Consider the following 21,098-nt stretch of genomic DNA (forward strand, 5'->3'; position numbering starts at 1 on the left):
GGCTGTAGCTTCTCACCGCTGCACCCCGCTCTGTCTGACTTTGTGGGTGTGAGTGTCCCTGCTGTTGGTCACTGTGGGGCAGGTCGCCGCGCGGAGCCGGGTTCATATTGCAAGGCCTCAGGCCTTCGCATCCCTCAGCGCCTGTTTGCCACGCGGTCCTCGCGACTGCCAATGTGGGCATTTCCCCAAAAGGTCACACAAATGATTTAGGCGATTTATTCCCCATCAGATCCAAGCTGACCTCATCCCTACTAAGGACAGCGCGACTTCCATAACTGCTGTGGCCCAGGTTGGTTCTGGCTTGCCGTAGGTCCCACTGCCCGAAGACATGGACCAGAAATGACTCTTGCCTTGGGGTGGCCTTCCTAAAGCATTTCTTGACTTTGATGGGTCTCCAGTGGCCTCTCAAAAGCTCCCAAGTACCCCCACATCCTAGATAATTAGGTTCTGGGCGGGGGCTGGGGGGTGAAACAAAGTTGTCTCCAACCCAGAGACTAGTGCAGGGATCCGGAGGAGGTCAAAAGATAGCACTTTCACACAGGGAAAGGGTGTGAATTTCCACCTGGCCATAGTCCAAGATGGCTGTATGATCTGGCGTCCCACCCAGTGGCCTGGAGTCCAGCTGACTCCCCTTATCCGGCTGCCAGATGGGCTCAGTGGAGGAGGGAAACTGTGGGGGCATATAGTGCTGGCAACAGCTGGAGAGTTTTGTTTGTTGTTTTCAGATTTCTCAGGAAAAGATAAAATGAATAATAAGAAGAAGCTGCGGAACTCAGGTATTTGGCTTATTCAAAATGTTTTTTTTTTTTTTTTTTTTTTTTTGGTTTTTTGAGACAGGGTTTCTCTGTGTAGCCTTGGCCATCCTGGATTCACTTTGTAGACCAGGCTGGCCTCGAACTCACAGCGATCCGCCTGCCTCTGCCTCCCGAGTGCTGGGATTAAAGGCGTGCGCCACCACGCCCAGCTCTCAAAATGTTTTTAAAAATGTATTATTAATGAATTAGTTAATTAATTTTGATTTTTTTTTTTTCCAGGCAGGGTTTCTCTGTGTTGCCCTGGCTGTCCTGGAACTAGCTCTCTATATAGACCAAGCTGGCCTCAAACTTACAGAGATCCACCTGCCTCTGCCTCCTAAGTGCTGGGATTAAAGGCGTGCACCACCACCGCCCAGCCTCAAATAGGCTTTTTAATATGAACACAGGGCCTTCTGCATGATAAAACACTCTACCGTGAAACCACATCTCTGTCCCAAGTTGACCTTTCTGTTTTTGTTTTTGAGATGGCAGATGGGATTCTTGCCATGTGTTCTAACTAGTTTAGTGTCAGTTTGACACAAGCTAGAGTCCTTTGAGAAAGGGAACTCTAAATTGAGAAAATGCCTCCAAGAGATTTGCCTATAGGCAAGCCTGTAAAATGTTTTCTTGATTAATGATTGACGTGGGTGCAGTCAATCTGGGTGGGTCCAGTTTACTGGGGAATTCTGCCTGGGAGCAAGAAGAGTCCTAAGTTATTGAAGAAATCAGGCTGAGTTAGCCATGGGGTGAAAGCCAGCAAGCAGCGTCCCTCCGTAGGCAGTGTGTCAACTCCTGAGGATCCCACCCTGACTTCCTTTGATGACGGGCTATGATGTAAAGGGAAGTAAACTCTTTCTTCCTTGACTTGCTTTTGGTCATAGCGTTTTATCACAGCAATAGAAATCCTAACTGAGACTTCATGTAGGTCAGGCTGGCTTTGAGATTGTGATCCTCCTGCCTCAGCTTTCCAAGGGCAGGTGTTTTGATGTGTAAATACACAGGGGCTGCAGAGGTGGCTCAGCGAAGTGCTTGCCAGACAAGCATGAGGACCTGCGCTCAGACGCCACAACAGTTTTTAATTAATTAATTATTTATTTATCTGCCGTGGTGTTTGCCTGCTTCACACACGTATGTCTGTGTGACGGTGTCAGATCTTGGAGTTACAGACAGTTGTGAGCTGCCATGTGGGTGCTGGGAATTGAACTCAGGTCCTCTGGAGGAGCATTCGGTGCTCCTAACTGCTGAGCCATCTCTCCAGCTCCAACTAGGACCATTTTTTTAAAAAAGATTTATTTATTATGTATAGAATGTTCCACCTGCATGTACCCCCTGCATGCCAGAAGAGGGCACCAGATCTCAGTATGGATGACTGTGAGCCACCATGTGGTTGTTGGGAACTGAGCTTGGGACCTTTGGAAGAGCAGGTAGTGCTCTTAACCTCTGAGCCATCTCTCCAGCCTCAGAACCATTTTTAAAGAGCTAGGCATGGTGGCCCTGACTTGTAATCCCAGTGACTTGGGTCAACTAGTCTAGCCTATTAGGTAAGTTCCAGGTGAGCGAGAGACCCCCTTAAGAAAAGTTGGGGGCTGGGGAGATGGCTCAGTGAGTAAAGTCTTTGCTGCGCGAACAAGGACTTGAGTTTGGATTCCTAACGCACAACAGTTGGGTGTAATAGTGTGCATCTGCAACCCTGGGGAGTGCAGACAGCTAGTCTAGACACAGCATGGAACTTGAGGTGCAGTGAGAGAACTTACCTCAGAAAATAAGATGTGGGGCTGGAGAGGTGGCTCAGAGGTTAGGAGCACTGTTTTTCCAGAGAGCCCAAGTTCAATTCCCAGAACCCACAATGGAAGCTAACAACCATTTTGTAACTCCAGTTCCACCCCGTCTTCTGGCCTCAAGTGGGCATGCATATGGTGCATAAACATACATGCAGAGAAAACACCCATACAAATAAAAAAATGTTAAATGTACAGGATACAAGTAGAGGAAGGAAAATACCTAATATTGACCTCTGACTCCACACGCTCACTTAAATTCAGGCAAGAGCACTGGCATGCCCATGCAGGCACATACACGCACACACACCAAGGAGGGATGCTCCTGAAGACTGACGGCAGGCTTTGGGTTCTGCCCTGCGCACATGTACTCCCTTCAACACACTACCTTCTCAGTCTGGTGCTGAACTTCTGGGCTCAGGTGACTCCTTAGCTTTCTAGGAGGCCGAGACCACAATTACCACCACCACAGCCAGCTCTCGCTAGTACCTTAAAAGAGAGTGAAGAGGCTAGTAGGAATAATAGAAATTATGGAGCAGGGCCTATAATAAAAATGAACATTTTCTAGTACTTCCCCTCGCCTCTGGTCCCAAGGCTAGGAGGCCGAGAGGTTTTGTCTCACTTCAGGTTTCAGGGTCGACGTGTAACTATCGAAGAGATGATTCCTGCAGAGGGCTGATGCCAGATCATCTGATGTGTGACTATTTCTAACCCAGATCCAAAAATCTGCTTGGTTGGGCTCTGTTCACTGTGCTTGTGGATAACCCAGTCTATGTCACAGTTCCAGTTAAATAACTGAGCCATAATAATGGACCTACCGTGAGTTATTTTATATTTTGCAGTGCTGGGGATGAACTCAGGGCCTCACACTCTACTACTATGCTTTACCCCTAGCATAAAAGACAGATAAAGAGCCGGGTGTGGTGGCGCACGCCTTTAATCCCAGCACTCAGGAGGCAGAGGCAGGCAGATTCCTGTGAGTTCAAGGCCAGCCTGGTCTACAAAGCAAGTCTAGGACAACCAAGGCCACACAGAAACCCTGTCTCAAAAACAAAACAAACAAACAACAACAACAACAACAAAAAACAACCAAAAAACAAAAAAAGGCAGATAAAGGTGCCCCTTGGTCCATTTCTGACTGAGCCTGGTATGTCCATGAGTGCCACTGTGGCTAATGCAAACTGTGACTGACAGTGTATCCAAGGGTAGCCATCTGTTGACTTTGCCCTAGCTAAATAATAATAACAACAAAATTGGCCATCATCTGTGAGGCCTGTCTGTACAGAGTGTGGCTCCTGGTGATGGTGGCCGTCAAACAGCCACTACCTGGCTTCACTCTCTGTGCGCCCTCTCGTGGGGAAGGAGATGCTCTGGGTTTCTGATGTCCTAAGCTATTTATCACACGTGTGTACGTATTTAGGTGAAGTTTGTGCATCTGAAGATTTTTGTTTGGAAATACTGTGCATGGTTTTGAGAGAAAGCCATTTTTTTCCCCTTAAAACTAAAAACTTGAGTCTACCATTTCTGGGTTGCACTGAAAAAACTACCTAGCCTGTGGTTTTCCCACTGACAGCCCCTCCCCCACCAAGTCCCTGTCTTGCACACCGCACTCCTCTGTTCATCTCCCTGGAATCTGAATAAGTTTAGGGAGCCCAGGATCTGTGTCTCCTTTCCCCTTCCCAGGAGAGGCCACCATTCCCCACACTGGCTGGCTTAGCAAAGTTCCAGTAGGACCCTGATGCCTGAGAGGCGGGGACGTGAGGACTTTGAGAGGATGTACCCCTCCTGGGTCTTTTTTTACAGTTAATAGTCAGTTTCACACTTTCTTTAAAAAGTATATAAATTTGCCACAAATAAATCTCATAACATTTATAATAGAACATACAATTTTAACATTTTAAGCCGAAAATTAAAATAAAACTCAGTTTTTAGGGACCCAGGGATTGCTCAGTTGATAAAGTGCTTGCCTTGAAACCATAAAGACCCTCACAGCCCATGTAAACGCTGGGCGTGGTGACACGTGCTTGTAGTCCCAGCACTGGGCAGAGGAGCAAACAGGCGGATCCCTGGAGCCTGATGGGCAGCTGCCCTGCCTACTTGACAAGCTTCAGGCGAGTGAGAGACCCTGCCTCTAAAGACAGGTGGACAAAACCTGTCTTAGTTACTGCTCTATTGCTGTGAGGAGACGCCATGGCCAAAGCAACTTAGAAAGGATTTAATTGGGGGCTTGCTTACAGTTTCAGAGGATGAGGCCATGACCACATGGCGGGGAACACAGCAGCAGGTAGGCACTGTGCTGGAGCAGTAGCTGAGAGCTTACCGTCTTATCCACAGGCAGCAGGCCCAGGGGAGGTGGCGGGGAGCAGGGGGAGAGAGAGAGAGACTGAGACTAGGTCTGGTGTGGCATTTTGAAACCTCCAGTAAATTCACATCTCCTAATCCTTCTCAAAACTTCTGTCAACTAAGGACCAAACATTCAAATACACGAGCCTGTGGCGGCCATTCTCATCTGAACCCCCACAGCAGCTGAGGAAGCCACTGCCCTCCACACATGTGCACCCTGCCCCCCCCACATTTTTTTTAACTTAAATTTTTTTTTTCTTCTTAGGCTAGCAAGATGACTCAGTGGGTAAAAGTGCTTGCCTCTAAGCCAGTCTACCTCTGTTTGATCCCAGGAGTCTCAAAGGACAGAACTGACTCCTACACATGTCTCCCTGATACACAAATAAATAAATGTAATAAAAAAAAATCAAAGCCAAGGGTGGTGACACGCCTTTAATCCCAGCACTCGGGAGGCAGAGGCAGGTGAATCTCTGTGAGTTCGAGGCCAGCCTGGTCTACAAAGTGAGTCCAGGACAGCCAAGGCTACATAGAGAGACTCTGTCTAAAACAAAAACAAAAACAAAGAAAACAAACAAAAATTTCTCTGTGTATCCCTGCCTGTCCTGGAATGTACTCTGTAGACAAGACTGTCCCAAACTCACAGAGACCCTCCTGCCTCTGCCTCCCGAGTGCTGGGATTAAAATCATGCGGCACCACCACCCAGCATGAAATAAAATGATTCCATTTATTTAAAACCCAAGTTTCTTCATTTTGAAGTACTGGGTATGAACCCGGCCTGGACATGCTAGTCCAGCAGGCCACTTTTACAAACTTGGTTTTTGTTTGCCCGGGCGGAGCTCCTTGGGGGGTAATCAGCAATGGTTGTAAATATTTTTTATTTTCATACTGGGGTGGAGGATATGAGGGAAGATGCTTCTGGCACCTAGTAGGTGGCAGCCAGAGCAGGTGCTTCTAACCTACAATCCCAGGACAGCCCTCAGAACACAGGGTCTCTATGAGGACAGCTGTGCACACTGCTGCTCCCTGCCCTGTCCAGGAGACTGACTTGTTTGCAGTACTGGACTGAAAAAGGTGCCATAGCTCAGCAGCAGAATGCTCAATTGCTTCATCCTTTTAGAGTTGAAAATCCGTTGTGCCAGTTGTGGTGTCTCACACATGTAATGCCAGCACTTGGGAGTCTGAAGCAATCTGAGGCTAGCCTGGATCTCTCAGTTGAAAAAATAAACTTTTCATTTCGAAATAATTTGGGGCCTAAATGATAAGTCTCAGAAATAGTTTGAGGAGTTCTATCTTTTCTTCCCTAGCTTCCCCTGTCATCAATATCTAACAGAATAAAAGGACAGTGGTCACACTATGAAGAACAGAAAACCATGGGCTGGGGACATGGCTCACAGGTTAACAGCACTGTCTGCTCCTCCAGAGGTCCTGAGTTCAATTCCCAGCAACCACATGGTGGCTCACAGCCATCTAGAGTGTGATCTGATGCCCTCTTCTGGCCTGCAGGTGTACGTGCAGCTAGAGCTGCACATCAATAAATATTAAAAATAAACCAGGCTGGGCATGGTGGCACATGCCTTTAATCCCAGCACTCGGAAGGCAGAGGCAGGAGGATTGCCGTGAATTTGAGGCCAGCCTGGTCTGCAAAGTGAGTCTAGGACAGTCAAGGCTACACAGAGAAACCCTGTCTCAAAAAGCCAAAATAAAATAAATAAATAAATAAAAACCAAGAGTGTGCTGGTGCACACCTTTAATCCCAGCACTCAGGAGGCAGAGGTAGGTAGATCACTGTGAGTTCAAGGCCAGCCTGGTCAACAAAGCAAGTTCAGGACAGCCAGGGTTACATAGAGAAACCCTATCTGGAAATGCGCCCCCCCCCAAAAAGAAAAGAACAGGAAACCAACCTCATTATATTAGTACTTAAAAAAAAAATTTATTACTCCTTTCATACTCTTCTGTGTACAGCTGGACTCATTCAGGACTCCCACTCCTACCAGAATCCGCAATGTCCAAGTGCCTTATATAGAACACCGGAGTGTTCGCATAGCGTCTACCAGTGGACTCAATCCCTAGATGACTAAGAATGCGGAGCAGGATGTAAATGATATGTAAATCATTACACTGTATTGCTTGGGGATGCAGCTAGGAAATGTCTCTACTCCATTAGTATACAGTTTTTCTCCATGATTGGTTAAACCTGTAAATGAGGAACCTATAGCTACAGAAAACTGTCTGCACACTCAAATACTGAGGTCCCGAGATTGCCTCCCGCCCCCGTGTGTGTGTGTGTGTGTGTGTGTGTGTGTGTGTGTGTATGTGTACATGCGCATGTGTTATACATGGCTGTCTTAGTGGTATGTGCAGGTGTGTATGCATGTTGAGGTCAGATGTCAGCATCAGGTATTTTCCTCGATAACTCTCCGCTTTATTTTTGAGACAGGGTCTCTCTCTGAACCTGAAGCTCATCAGTTCAGCAAGACTGTTTCCATGCCCCACCCCGCCTCTGAGCGCTGGGCTTATGGGCAGATATGTGATTGCCTTGGCTTTTACAAGTGTACTGGGAATCCAAACTCAAGTCCTTATGTTTGCATGACAGGCCCTTTCCTGACAGCCATTGCGCTAGCCCCTGTGTTTTTACTGAGTACAACCACCACACACCACACATGCTGACTTACCAATTCTGGGTCTGTTTGGTTTGTTTTGGTTTTAGATACAGGGTTTCTCTGTGGAGCTCTGGCTGGTCTGGAACTTACCTCTGTAGACCAGGTTGGCCTCAAACTCACAGCTGTGTGCCACCATTCCTGGCCCTTAATGGCTTTAAAACACCCAGTGTTATTTGAGGTATTGCAGCTTCCCTGTTACTAGGGTATCTGTCTTTCCTAGGGTGGAGGTGAACCATGGATTTGCTCATTTCTTTCTGAGACAAGGTTTTACTGTGTAGCTTGTTAGTATGTAGACTAGGCTGACTTAAAGGTGTCATCACACCTGGCCAGGAGGGAGGAATTTAAAGAATGGTACACATTTTCCCCTCATAGTGAGACAAAAATAATCAACAGCTTGTACCTGTTTTGTGCAGAGTGTCTAGGCCACTTAAGAGGCACAGGGATTTCTCTGACCTTTGAGGAGAAAACAGGATAATTGGGTCCACCCATGGCAGGTCACTTCTCTTGGCCTTGGACTGCACAGCCCTATGGACCTTTTCCTGTGTGTCCACAGATGGGGTAGAAAACTAGGAAGAAGGCCCTGGCAGGTGATGAAAACAGGCCCTTTACTTCCTGTATCTTCAGTTTTTGGTGTGGAACATGAGGTTCTGCTTTATTTTATTTGAATTAGTCCTGTGGGGACTAATCATAGGAAGTACTGTTCATGGCTGTTGATATTTTTGCCTTTTATTTTGGTACAAATGTCCATTGAGTCAGCCAAGCAAGCTGGTGTTTAGGATCAGTCTCAGGCAACCAACCAAACAAAGAAATTTATTTTTGCCTTTTGTGGCAGAATGAGAGGTGGAAACCTAAGACACATCCTCAGGAACTTCCTGGGCTCACAGTGCTGGCTGGAGCAGGCACCTGTGGGATGACAGCCTGGACAGCTGCAGGGCCTTAGGGAGGACAGTGTGTGCCATGGAGACTGCTCAGCAAATGCACAGCAACAGAACAACAGAAAAAGAAAGTACTGGAAGGCTGGGGCATGGCTTAGTACTAGAATACTTGCCTGACATGACCACGGTCTTCAGTTCTATCGTAGCCCTGTTGTATGTTTATGTGTTCATGTTTGTGCATGTAGGTACAGTGCGTGTGCATTTGTGTCTGCCTATGTCTGGTAGAGGTCAGGTGTCTTCCTCAGTCACTCCCCCCTTGTTGAGTCGGGGTCTCTCCTGGGCCTGTAGCTCACCAACTGGTTCCCATGCTGTGCTTCAAGCACTTTGCAGCTAAAGTCATCTCCCCAACTCTCTAGATTTTAATATTTATTTATTTATTTATTTAGGTTTTTCGAGACAGGGTTTCTCTGTGTAGCCTTGGCTGTCCTGGACTCGCTTTGTAGACCAGGCTGGCCTCAAACTCACAGCGATCCGCCTGCCTCTACCTCCCGAGTGCTGGGATTAAAGGCTTATTATTCATTTTTAGCCTGAGCTGAGCCTAGGAGGAGTTTGACTGAATTCCAAACAAGGCAGTATTCAGGTTTGGCTTTTCTATTTTTTTTCTACTTACCTGGGAAGAGGCCCATTATACAACAGGTGCTCTATAGACATGCAAGGGAGTCGGGAATGTGTGGGCTCTAGACATGGGCCAGATCTGGCTCTTGGTTGCTGGGCCACAACTGGCTCAGTTGGTGAAGCGTATGTGAGGTGGCACACTTGTAATCCCAGTCCTGGGGAGGCAGGGACAGAATGTTCCCTGGGGCTTGCTGCCACCCAGCCAGCCTAGCCTACTTGATGAGTTCCAGGTCCCAGTGAGAATGCCTGTCAACAAACAATAAGCTGAGTGATTCCTCAGAAATTACACTACATGTTCACTCCTGACCTCCACACACATGCACATGTATAAACAGGTACACTTGCATGTACACATACAAAGTCCTGGAATCAGCTTCCGAAATGTAGGTCACCTGTCATTCCTGCATTTTGGAAGCTGAGGCAGCAGGATGGAGAGTTCATAGCCAGCCTGGGCTACACAGTAAGATGCCACGTCACCAGAAAAGAAAAAATCTAAATGTATGGCTTTTATTATTAATAATAACATGATAATAAAATGTAAATTACCAGGCAGCAGATACTAGGTTATATGAGGTTTATTAAATGAGCATGGGGAAAGAAGGAAAGGGGGAGGAGTGCCCCAGAGAGACAGAGGAAGAGAGAAAGAGGTAGCGGGGAGGGGTGGGGGGGGGGAAGGAGTAAGGAGGTAAGAGAGGATAAGAGAGGGGTCGGTCTGTCCTTTTATACACTGGGCAAGGCCACGCCCCTGTGGCACATAGGCAATGACATCACAGGTAGGCAGACTTAAGCAGAATACTAACATTGGCCACAAAGGGAATGGGTCCCCCATCTTGAATGGGGCTCCCTCCCATCTCCCCCTCACCCAGTAAGCATCAGAACTAGCCTTCCACCCTCATCACAGACCCACTCAACTACAGACCAGCTGTGGTCCTGCCGTGCTAAGCTGACAACTAACTAAACCTGATCTGCATCCCTGCCCCTCACTTCCCTCTCTAAACCAGGGACTGGCCTCCATTCCCCAAAGCCTTCTAAGAACCCACGGCTGACAGACTCCCACGGAAGCCCCCAGAGCTCCATGCTGGTCCACTCACAACACTCCAGAGAGCCAGCCAACAGCTCAGAACCTGCTGCCTCTGCAGAGCAAGCTGGGGAGGGACCACTGCCCGAAGTTTCCAGGTAGGTGGCTCAGACTTTGCAGCAGCCTTCTCCTACTTCAGTCACTCACAGCAAGCCCATGGGAAAGGCAGAATGGAGTGGGCCAGGATGACCTGCCGGCACTGCAACCCTTTCTGAGGCTCAGGCTCAAGCCTTGCTTCTCAGAGCTCTCTTCCTGAGAGAACGGCCACAGGTGACACCGATTCAGTCTCAATCTCACCACACTATAGAACAGAGCTGGGAGAAGCTCAGGTGGTAAGCAACTCCTTTGACAAGCACAAAGACCTGGGTTTCATCTCTAGAACCCATGTGGAAAAGTCTCATCATGGTGCTGAGTCCTGTAACCAGTGCTGGGGAGACTCGGTGTCCTGAGGATGACAACTGACATTTCCCTTTGGACTCCACACGCATGCATGTACATGCACACATGCGTGCATGCACATGCACACATGTGTTAGAAAAACAGTTCAGTCAGGGTAACATATGCCTTTAACCCCAGCATGTGGAAGCTGAGGCAGGTAGACTTCTGTGAGCTTGAGGCCAGCTTGGTTACATAGCAAGATCCTATCTCCAAAAGGAAGGAAAGAGCGTGGAATTAGGAGGAGCAAGTGACTGGTGACTGAAGTCTTTGGGGAAGACACTGGCCTAGGTGACCACACTTACTGAATTTAAAATGTTGAGGCATGTGTTCAGCCCACCACAGCTCTTTTGTATGTGGGTCTGTCTGACTTCAGTCACAGCAGTCTTGTTCACAGTGGCACCATGAAGCCACAAATGTTCACGCTGCAGACTTGTGTCAGGCCTGTGGGGGAGGAAAATGGAATTGATGTATCTTTTAAACTCTAAAAAGGACTTTCAGGGCCTCCCTGGAGGATTCAGAATGACCTTTTCTTTTTTTAAAGGTTGTATTTATTTTATGTGTTAAGTGCTCTGTCTGCATGTGCAACTGCAGGCCAGAAGAGTGAGTCACCATGTGGTTGCTGGGAATTGAACTCATGACTTATGAAAGAACAGACAGTGCTCTTAACCTCTGAGCCATCTCTCCAGCCCAGAATGACTTTTCATTTAGGTTCTCATTTACTTTTGTCCTTTGAGTGTGTGTGTGGGGGGGCTGGGGGTGGTGTGCTATATATTTCCGTGTGTGTGTATATGTGTGTGTGTGTGTGTGTGTGTGTGTGTGTGTGTGTGTGTGTGTGTGTGTTGGGGATAGAACCCATAGCCTCACATACTAGGCTCCACTGCGGGAACTGGACCTGACCTTCCTTTGGGTCTTGGTATGTAAATGACATCAGGAAGGACTTGGGTCCTTCTCTGTTTTGCTTCTGTCCACTCAGCTGCCCTGTGGAGGATGCAGGAGCCGCCTCTGATCTCCCAGGGTCCCCAGAAGAGCTGAGCCCCCTGCCTCCTTCCCAGGTGAGCCTCCTGTTGTAAGTTCTGTATCCTGTTCCCAGCCAGCAGCATGTCACTGCCCACAGGGCTGCAGGGACAGAAGACAACTGCTGTGTGTGAGAGCACAAGAACGGAAATCAAGGCCAAATGTGGTGGTATACACCTTTAATCCCACAACTTGACAAACAGAAACAGGTGAATCTGAGTTCAAGGCCTGCCTGGACTAGCCTGGGCTATAAAGTTAGACTTTGTCTTGAGAAACAAGCCCAGTGTATGCCTTTAATCACAGCACTTAGGAGGCAGAGGCAGGGGGATCTCTGTGAGTTTGAGGCCAGCCTGGTCTACTGAGCTAGTTTAGGACAGCCAGGGCTACACAGAAAAACCCTGTTTCAAAAAACCAAAAACTAAAAATAGAGGAAACAAGGTAAGGGGGTGAAAGGTTAGGGATGGTGGGTAACAGAGGTATGGTTGGGGTGTAGCTCAGTTGGAATGCTTTCCCTACCGTGCATGAAGCCCTGGGTTTTATCCCCAAGGCTGTATAACCAGGCATGATAGGACAGACCTGTAATTCTAGTACTCCAGAGATGAGGAGAGGAGGACCAGGAATTAAAGGAAGTCAAAGTCAACTTCAGCTATATATCAAGATCTAGGCAAATCTCATCTCAAAAAATCAAAAATCCAGAAAACAAACAAACAAAACAAAAACCACCTTAAAGTAAGGAGGAGTTTGGCATAGTGGCACACACCTTTGGTCCCGGCACTCAGGAGACAAGAGCCAGGCCTGGTCTACATAGTGAATTCCAAGACAGCCAGGGCTACACAGAGAGACCTTATCTCAAGAAAAAGAAAAAAAGAAAAGGTTGCACAGTAAGGGCTCGCCTGTACCTGAGCACAGTGCTCTAGCAAGCATGAAGCTCAGTCCCAGCACTGCACAAAGAGAAGAGAAAGGAAGGGATGTGCTAAGGCTACTCTTCTGAGACCCTGCTTTGTTCTTGTGTTGCTCTTACAGAACTCGGTTGGGAGGTTTGTCCCTCAGTTTTCCAAACCAAAGAGGACAAGAGTAAGAAAAGCCACGGCATTGGAAGAGGACCCAGAGAGCTGCAACGCAAGCCAGGTAAGCGCCTGCCTTAGTCGGCTGCTCCTGCTGCTTAGCCATGCTCTTCCCTGACTTCTGCAGCTCTGTGCCCCGTAAGCACTGCATGCTAAGCATTGTCTCTGAGACTACTGCGTGTACCATGATACAGAAATCATCAAATTCAGAAAGGTAGTGTGCTTTTCCTGAACCTCCTCTGCTTCTTTGGGCTTCTTTAGCAGCCTTTTTTTAAACATAGGGGCTGGAGAGATGGCTCAGCAGTTAAAAGCTCTGCCTGCTCTTCAGAGAATCTAGGTTCAATTCCCAGCACCAACATGGCAGCTCATAATGATCTGTAACTCTGGTTCCAGAGAATAAGATGCTCTCTTCTGGTCTTCAAGGGCACATGTAGTGGTGCAGGCAAAATACCCATATCATGCACATACATATAAAGTCAGAATGTGTGTGTGCGCATGTGAGTGTCAATGCCATCAGAGGCAGAAAAGGGCACCAGTGTCTCTGGAGCTGGAGTTGTAGTAGTTGTAAGCACCCTAAAGTGTGCCAGGAATCAAATTTGGCCCTCTGCAAGAATAGTATACTCTGGTAACTGCTGGGCTGTCTCCAGCCCTCGAGGGTCCTAGGATTGCCCCTGCCTTCATGAACCCTGGGGTTGACAATGCCACTTAGGACACATGCCCTGATCCTTCTACCTCTCCCTGAAGTGCTGGCAGGTAGGTCTTCACAAACTCATGTCCAGGTCAGGATGGCATGCATGCGTGAGCAACACAGGCGTCCGCACTGGAAGATGTGAGTAAAAGGAAGTGATCTGTACCATTTGTTGCACTAGGACTACAGTGAGCTATAGTGAGCTCACAATAGAAAACCTCTGTTTTCACCATTATCGTTGGGTTTTTGAGACAAACTCTCACTTTGTGGTCTAGACCAGCCTCAAAGTCTGATTCCCTCCTCAATTTCTAAATGTGATACACATGTGCCACCAATTCTAGCCCTGCTGTTTTTGTAATGATGTATTTCTTATTGTCCAGATGCATGTATGTGGGTGTGTGTACATGTGCCACAGTGTGGGTGTGGGAGAAAGCAACTCTGTAGTCTCTTCTCTTCACCTTGTGGATTCCAGGATCAAACTCAGGTCATCAGGCTTGACAGAAAGTGCCACCGCTACCCACTGAGCCATCTCACTGGCTCTGGTATATCTTATCTAACAGGTAAAGGGTCTTGTCACCAGATATGACAACCTGGGGACCCTCATTGCGGAAGAGAGACTCCCACAAGTTGTCCTATGGCCTCCATATGTATAACATGGCAAGTGTGCGCGCGTACACACACACACACAAAATCTGATGAGTCTTATCATTGGGCCAACTGGTAGCAGAGACTTTTTTTTTTCCTTCCATTTTTCAAGACAGGATTTCTCTGTGTAGCCTTGGCTATCCTAGACTCCCTTTATACATCAGGCTGGTCTCAAACTCACAGCAGTCTCCCTGCCTTTGCCTCCTGAGTGCTGCAATTAAAGGCGTGTGCCACCACGCCTGGCTTCGGTAGCAGAGCCTTTAAATCCTTCACTGATGTGGAGATAGGACTCAGGGCCTTGTGCAGCTAGCAAGCGCTCTCTTACGGAGCCACCCCTACAGCCTACCACCTGGGTTTTTATGCTTTGACCTCCTAAGTGCTTGGTGCTGGCAGGAAAGGACCCATAAAAAGAGGGGCTTTTATGTTTCTTGTCGTCCTGCCTCAGCACAAAGCTCTGCCTGGAGCAGCCCCTGGTATCTAGTGATGGGTGTAACCATCTGATCTTGAAGACAGGGTCCTCAACTAGAGGACCTAGAACTAGGAAAGTTCCTCAGAGTGCTTCATTATCTAAGGCCAGGGTCGAATCTTTTATTTCCACAGGGAACAGAGCCAGAGCTGGGTGCCCTCCAGGCGGGCAGCCAGCCACAGGAAAAGACCCCAGGGTTCCCTCTCCATGATGCCAAAACACCAGAAGACCATACATGGGTAGATGCTACCTGCTCAAAGGCGAGGACTATCTCACCAGATATCGGAAGCCCAGAGAACAATGGTTTTGAGATGCAGAGGACCACAGTTCAAGACAGTAGTAGCCAGGAAAGGCACCTATCAGATGCTGATGCTGAAGGGAGGGAGGCAGAAAGAAGAGTCCCACAGGAAGGAGGTGCCCAAGGAGAGGGAGCAGGGGACCAGCAGTCTGAGGAGCCCCAGGAAGGAGAGGACATCCTCTACACTTCAGCATCAGTCTCTGCCTCAGACCCTACCACACCATGCCTAAAGACCTGGTCTGTGACCCAAGACCTCCCTCTCCCCACACACGTTCTCAGCAGCCCAGCAGATGCCCCTCTTATGGACAGTGTCACCACAGATGAGAGCTTAGATCCCTCTGTGCTGCAACGGAGGGCTCCAGAGGTGGCTGGGCTGCTGGGCTCTCTGGATGGGCAGACCCCTGGTGGAGGCTGCTGTGGGACTCTGCTGGGCTACACGCCTCTTGCTGAGGAGACCACAGCAGGCAGAGAGGAAGCCAGCTGGGAGGAGAGGTCCCCTGGAAACATCCTAGGGAGCTTCACTGAGGCTGCAGTTCTTGGGAAACAAGAGCTCCTGGTGGAAACTGGAGAGTCAGGCCATATAGCCCAGGAAATGGGTCCAGGGGTCAACACCAAGGACCCTGGCTCTGATGGACAGTTGCTAGGAGTGACAGAAATGCAGCCTTTACAGGCACAGCCCACAAGCCAAAAGGAAGTGGAGTTAAGTAGCCTGGACTGCCCTCAAGACTGTGAGGGCCTCAGTCTGTCCCCTCATGCCTCCTCTCAGCTAGAGCATACTTGCTCAGCTAGTGACCTTCCCCAGGAGACCAAAGCCTGTCACAGCAGCCCAGACATTCCCACAGACCTGGCAGGGCAGCAGCAGACAGATGTCAGTTCCAGAGACCAGGCTGCATGGCAGGAGTCCTCAACAATGGAACTAGACTTCCTGCCTGACAGCCAGATACAGGGTGCCTTGGATGACCCCAATGTGGAGGCCCGACCTGACCAGGTAAGAGCTTTCCTGTACTCAGCAGACTCCCACCTCCTCCTAGGTGACAAGATGGGGCTGATGTACCTGACACCTCAGTTACACAGCACAGGTGTCTGGGGTGGGGGCTCACAGCAGCTTTGGGTAAGGTGGTTTTCTGCAAAGGTAGACCTATTGGCTATTGGTGTGGGCCTGGCCTGTATGCTGCTAAGGAGCCCTAGGATAGGGACAGACAGGGACTTTGTCAGCCTGGACCTCCCTCCCATAACTAGAGCCCTCAGGTGTGCCACCCATGCCCAGCATCTGCCCCTGGCTCTCAGGGGAGGTGGAGGACCATTACCAGCTACACAGGTCAGGAAGCCAGTGAGTGTCCTCACAGCAGAGAACTGGAAAGAGTCCGCACACCTTTGAGCCTCACTGCACATCTTCACTGATCTTCCTACACTTGCACGTGTAACTGTGCTTTGTGTTGTAGTTCACACCACACTAAGGGTCTTGTCTATCCACAGCTGCCCGGATGTGACCTTCCGTGCCTCTGAGCAGAGGTCAGCCATTCGAGGCTACCTGTCAGCCCCACCCCTGGGAAAAAGCACTTGATCTGACATAGGGATAATACTGCCACATGCTGAGACTAGGTAGCTTTCTCCCACACCGAGTGTGGTACAGGGGCTGAAGGAGGCCAGGCAGCTGCTGGAGATGGGGAGCCTGTGGTGCACCCATGTCTCCTGGAGTCTAAAGCTGCTCTGCCTTGGAACATCAGGCTGGGTGGCCTCCAGAAAGCTATGGGAGTGTCCTCCCAAAGAGCCAGGGTGTCACACTGACCCACAACCTTCTGTTGAGACACTTAGACTGTCCATTTTGCCACTCTGAGGGAAGCTTTTCATTAGACAACCTCTCAATGCAAACAGAGTTTTACCTCGCGCTCCATCAGAGAAACAGGCAGCCACACTTCAAGGAGGGAGCCTGCTCTTCCATCCTTCTTGGGGATCTTGGGCTGTAGGCGTATCCCAGTGTGGCTTGTCTTAGCACAGGGAGAGCCCTGGGTTCCATCCCACTTCTGTAAACAAAACCTATCAGGACTACAGGAACCTGACACAGCCTATGCCAAAGTTAACAGGCAGCACCAGCCTGGGAACAGTTAGCTTTTGACACTGGGCATTCCTAGAAGGTAGAGGCTAGCTCTCCCAACATAGGGACACTTGGGAACAGAACAGGGAGAGTCTCCTGCTGACCTTACACACAGCCACACAGCCATCCCAGAGGAAGGCGTGCCTCTAGGTCACCCTACAGTGACAGACTCTCTGCCCTCTGTACAGTGCTCTCCTCTCAAGAATGTGGTTTTCCCTCAGCTCTGTGTGTCTGTGCAGGACACTTCGGTGTGTTGGTCTGACCCTAGTGCAGCTGACATGGCTGAATAACAGGAATGGAGCCCTGGGCTCTATCCCTTGTACTTGGGGGGAAAAGCAGATTTTTTTGGTCCCTCCTAGGGTTTGGGCACCTGCTGGTCCTATCTGGCTGGGGTTTCTGGGCCTTCCAGGGCCCCTTCTGTCAAAGGCAACACCCCACAGGCCTGGTGGGATGTGCTCCTTTTAGGGGGAGATCGCAGTGTAGTAAGGTGGGCAAAGTGACATCAGATTTCATTTCGTTCTAGATGGGTCTTGTTGCCAGGCATGGTGGCGCACACCTTTAATCCCAGCACTCAGAAGGCAGAGGCAGGCAGATCTCTGTGAGTTTGAGGCCAGCCTGGTCTACAATGCGAGTTCAGGACAGCCAGAGTAACAGAGAAACCCTGTCTCAAAAGACAAAACAAAGAACCACCTAGATAGGTCATGCAAGGTTGCCCTGGCTGGGCTCTAATGATCCTCCCAGGTCTGTACCACCAGCCCAGCCACTGTCTGCTCATGAACCCCATGCCAGCCTAGATGCAGATTCCTTTCCGTATAGGATACTTATGCCTGAGGCAGGTAACACCACCTCTTTTCAATGGCTGCCACTTGGGTCCTGAGACAGTGTCTCATTCGCAGGCCACACTGACCTCAACCCTTCCCCCACCCCATGTTTTCCTGTCTCAGTCTCCCAATTGCCAGTGTTTCACGTGCCCTGGCTCCAGGGTGTCTGTCTCTCTCTTTTTTTTTAAAGAGGCAGGATCTCAGACTCACACTGACACTCACACAGGGTAGCCTGAAAACCAAGAGGCTAGCCCCAAACTCATAAGCACCAATCCTGCCCCAGCCCCTCAAGTTGCTAGGATTGTAGGTGTGTACCATCTTGCCTGGATGTGTTGTTTTTTCAAGATCGTCTATGTACTTACTCCTGGCTGTCCTGGAACTCTGCATGTAGACCAGGCTGGCCTTGAACTCACAGGATCTGCCTGCTTCTGCCCCAAAAGTGGTGGGGTTAAAGGCGTGCACCATTGCACCCAGGATTTTTAAGATACTTTGGGACACTTCCACTGTGATCGGGATAGAGCTCATCAGTGTGTACCACATGCACAGCAGCCTGTTGTGAGGACACTAAAGGGGACAGCATGACAGTTGTGTCTGGAGCCCCTTGATGGCATCCTGCTGCTTCTGTGGAAACTCAGCTGAAGTCTTAGGGGCTGCTTCCCTGTTGGTGACTCACACGCTGTCCCTACTCCTTCCAGGATTTTGCTGCAGGGGATGTGCCAGGCCTTGGCTGCCCTGTCCCTAACCCAAATGCTGTTGGAGGATCCCCAAAGGCAGTGGCCAAACCTCAGCCCAGGTAGGCTTCCAAGTCAGTCTCCAATTCAGAATGGGAGCCCATATGCTCCTGGGAACCTAGGTGACACCCAAAGGGCCTGTCCTTAGGAGCTGGGTCCCTTGGGGCAGTCGCTCCAGCATGTTGAACTGTTGGAGCCTCCTTGTATATGGGTGTCCTAAGAGGAGGAGCCTAGGCATTCCTGAGTCCCATGAACTGGTCTAAGTGAGGCTAGGAACTGTGGGCAGACACAGTCTTGAGGCTGCCCTCAACTCTGGCTCTGGGCAGCTACTCTGGGCACTCTAGCCCACCCTTTCCCCTTCCTACCCTGTCTGGCCTGGGGACGCCTTCCCTCCACAAGCCTGTGTCTGCAGGCTTATCAATGATTTACTGCCAAGTTTCTGTTTCCATCAAGCAATCATCAAACAGGGCTAGGTTGCCAACCTGACCTCCTTTGTCCCTTTTCCTCCCCAGCCTCCCTTCTGCCACGTGTCAGCACACTTCCTCCTTCAGTGTACCACAAGCAGGTTAGCCCTGTTACCCACTGTTACTGAGAAAGATCTCAGTCAATGGTGCTCCAGCGAGGTGACACTCAGACCAAGCTAGCTATTAACCTGAGCTGACAAGGCCCTTACTGTGCCCATACATAGAGGCTGCATTTCCTACAGGGATATGCATGTCCCCGTCAGACTGTCTTGTGTGCCAGAGATCATGGGGAACAAATCAGAGTCAGATGACCAAGTGTTGAGAGGGGGCAGTCCAAGGAGTTAGTCTAACCATCAAGACAAACTAGGGAAGAATATTCCAGAGTCCTTAGAGGCCCTGGAAAAATGGTCAGGAAGGAATTCGGTGCACTTTGAGCAGACAATGGAGGAGCCAAGGTCCTTTTCAGGTGGTGCCTGTTAGTGGGAAGGGTCAAGGAATGGCAGGAGCCCAGGCATGGCAGTACATGGTGGCAGGGGCTGGAGCCCAGGATGTTGGGTGGGGGTAGGAAAATGGGCAAGACATTACAGAGAAGCCCTTCTAACCCAATGACTGACTGATCATTTTGAGTCCTCAGGCCAATCCTTCCTTTCTCCCCTTCCTGACAGACCCGCTATAGGGACCTGGGCCCAGGAGGCCTGCAGGATGCAAGATGCCACAGACACGGTGCGAGGCCTCGTGGTGGAGCTTTCCAGTCTCAAGTAAGGGCAACTCTAGTCACTAGAGGGATAAGGAACAGAGTAGACACTGAGGTCGGACTACAGGTAGTGAGGGAATCAGGTAGCCCAGCCCTGGCTATCTCTGCCTCAGCATTGTGCAGTGGAATCCAGATTGTCGGCTCTAACCTGCATGTCCCAGGCTGTTATGTTCATAAAGCAGGCTGTGCTTACACCTGCCATCTGGCACCTGTGAGGAGCCACTGGCAGGTGTGGCTGAGACAGGGCCCTGTGCAATGGGGAGGCCACAGCTAGTTCTGCCCTGCTTCTGCTTCTTCTACAGCCGGCTGATTATGAGCACCCACCGGGACCTGGAGGCCTTCAAGCGCAGGAAGACCAAACCTCTGCCTTACCTGACAAAGGGGTTGGGGAGCCTTGCTAGAGGGGATCAGGGCTGGAGGGACCTGTAGACTGCTGCAGCCTGTGGGGGTCAGCTTACCATGGGCTCTATGCAGGAGGCTGAGGGTAACCTCTTGGCCAGGGTCAATATTGTTCCAATGGGAGAGGGTGCCTGAGCTTCAGCAAGTCATTTGACAGAGCATGGCCCCACCTAGATGCTCATCCCGGTTTGCCAGCCCAGGCTCAGGAGCTGAGCTGCAGTGGTCCTTGTTTGTGGAGGGGCTGGTGTCTTTTCCTCTTGTGCCTGTCTTTCCCCCGTGCTTTCCATGTGACTTTTGGGAAGGCAGAAATAAACGATGCAGTAGCAGCCAATGATGTGTAGCTGTGGGGGAGAGGGTCCTGGTCCCTATTCTAACCTCAGCTTTCCTGCCACTGCCTTCACCCTCAGAAGGCTGGGTGGAGGCCGCCAAAACACAGGTCAGGGGCTCTCTAGGAGAAGGGCTATGTGTGCATGGGCAACACATCCACACACAGGTTGGAGGGCACCGAGCCTCCCTGAGGTATTACAGCCAAGGTCCCCATCTACCGAGCTCTGATCACCCATCTCACCCCACCTGCCAATTGGACCTGACAGTAAGGGCTGTGCCAGGGGTAGCCACCCTATTTACAGAAATCTGTGCCTGGGATGGCTTAGGCCTCAACTCTCACACCCTCCTTATAGGGGAAACTCCATGTAGGAGGCTGAGTGACAGGCAAGGTCTTGACTGGAGGGGCAGCAGACCCATGTCTCATCCAGCCCCCCCTGCTCCTAGGCTCACTTTGGTTGGTGCTCTGTCTTATGCAAGGAGCTGCTGCCCCAGAGCCACTCACAGACCTGGACTACCAAGGACCCCTCCTCCTGTCACCTTCCTCCTTTCTGGCTCCCAACCCACCCCAGGCCAGGAGCAAGGGGATCCCTGGAAATCTAATTCCCATCCCCAGAAAAATATGGGCTGAGGGTAAAGCCTCTCAGCTTTCCCCACAAGACATCGCGCTGAAGAAGGCACACAAAACTGTGA

General features: G+C 50.0%; 1 protein-coding gene across 1 annotated transcript; it reads left to right on the forward strand.

The window, feature by feature from the left end:
- Positions 1-95: 95 nt before the first annotated feature.
- Brme1 (break repair meiotic recombinase recruitment factor 1) lies at positions 96-20,111 on the forward strand. Its single transcript, XM_051169331.1, has 8 exons — positions 96-289; positions 726-776; positions 10,128-10,302; positions 11,616-11,694; positions 14,567-15,805; positions 18,429-18,526; positions 19,594-19,686; positions 19,985-20,111. The coding sequence occupies exons 2-8, from the start codon at positions 746-748 to the stop codon at positions 20,109-20,111; spliced, it is 1,842 nt and encodes a 613-aa protein (XP_051025288.1). The 5' UTR covers positions 96-289; positions 726-745.
- Positions 20,112-21,098: the final 987 nt, after the last annotated feature.

Source organism: Acomys russatus, chromosome 26, assembly GCF_903995435.1.
Source record: "Acomys russatus chromosome 26, mAcoRus1.1, whole genome shotgun sequence".
NCBI lineage: Eukaryota > Metazoa > Chordata > Mammalia > Rodentia > Muridae > Acomys > Acomys russatus.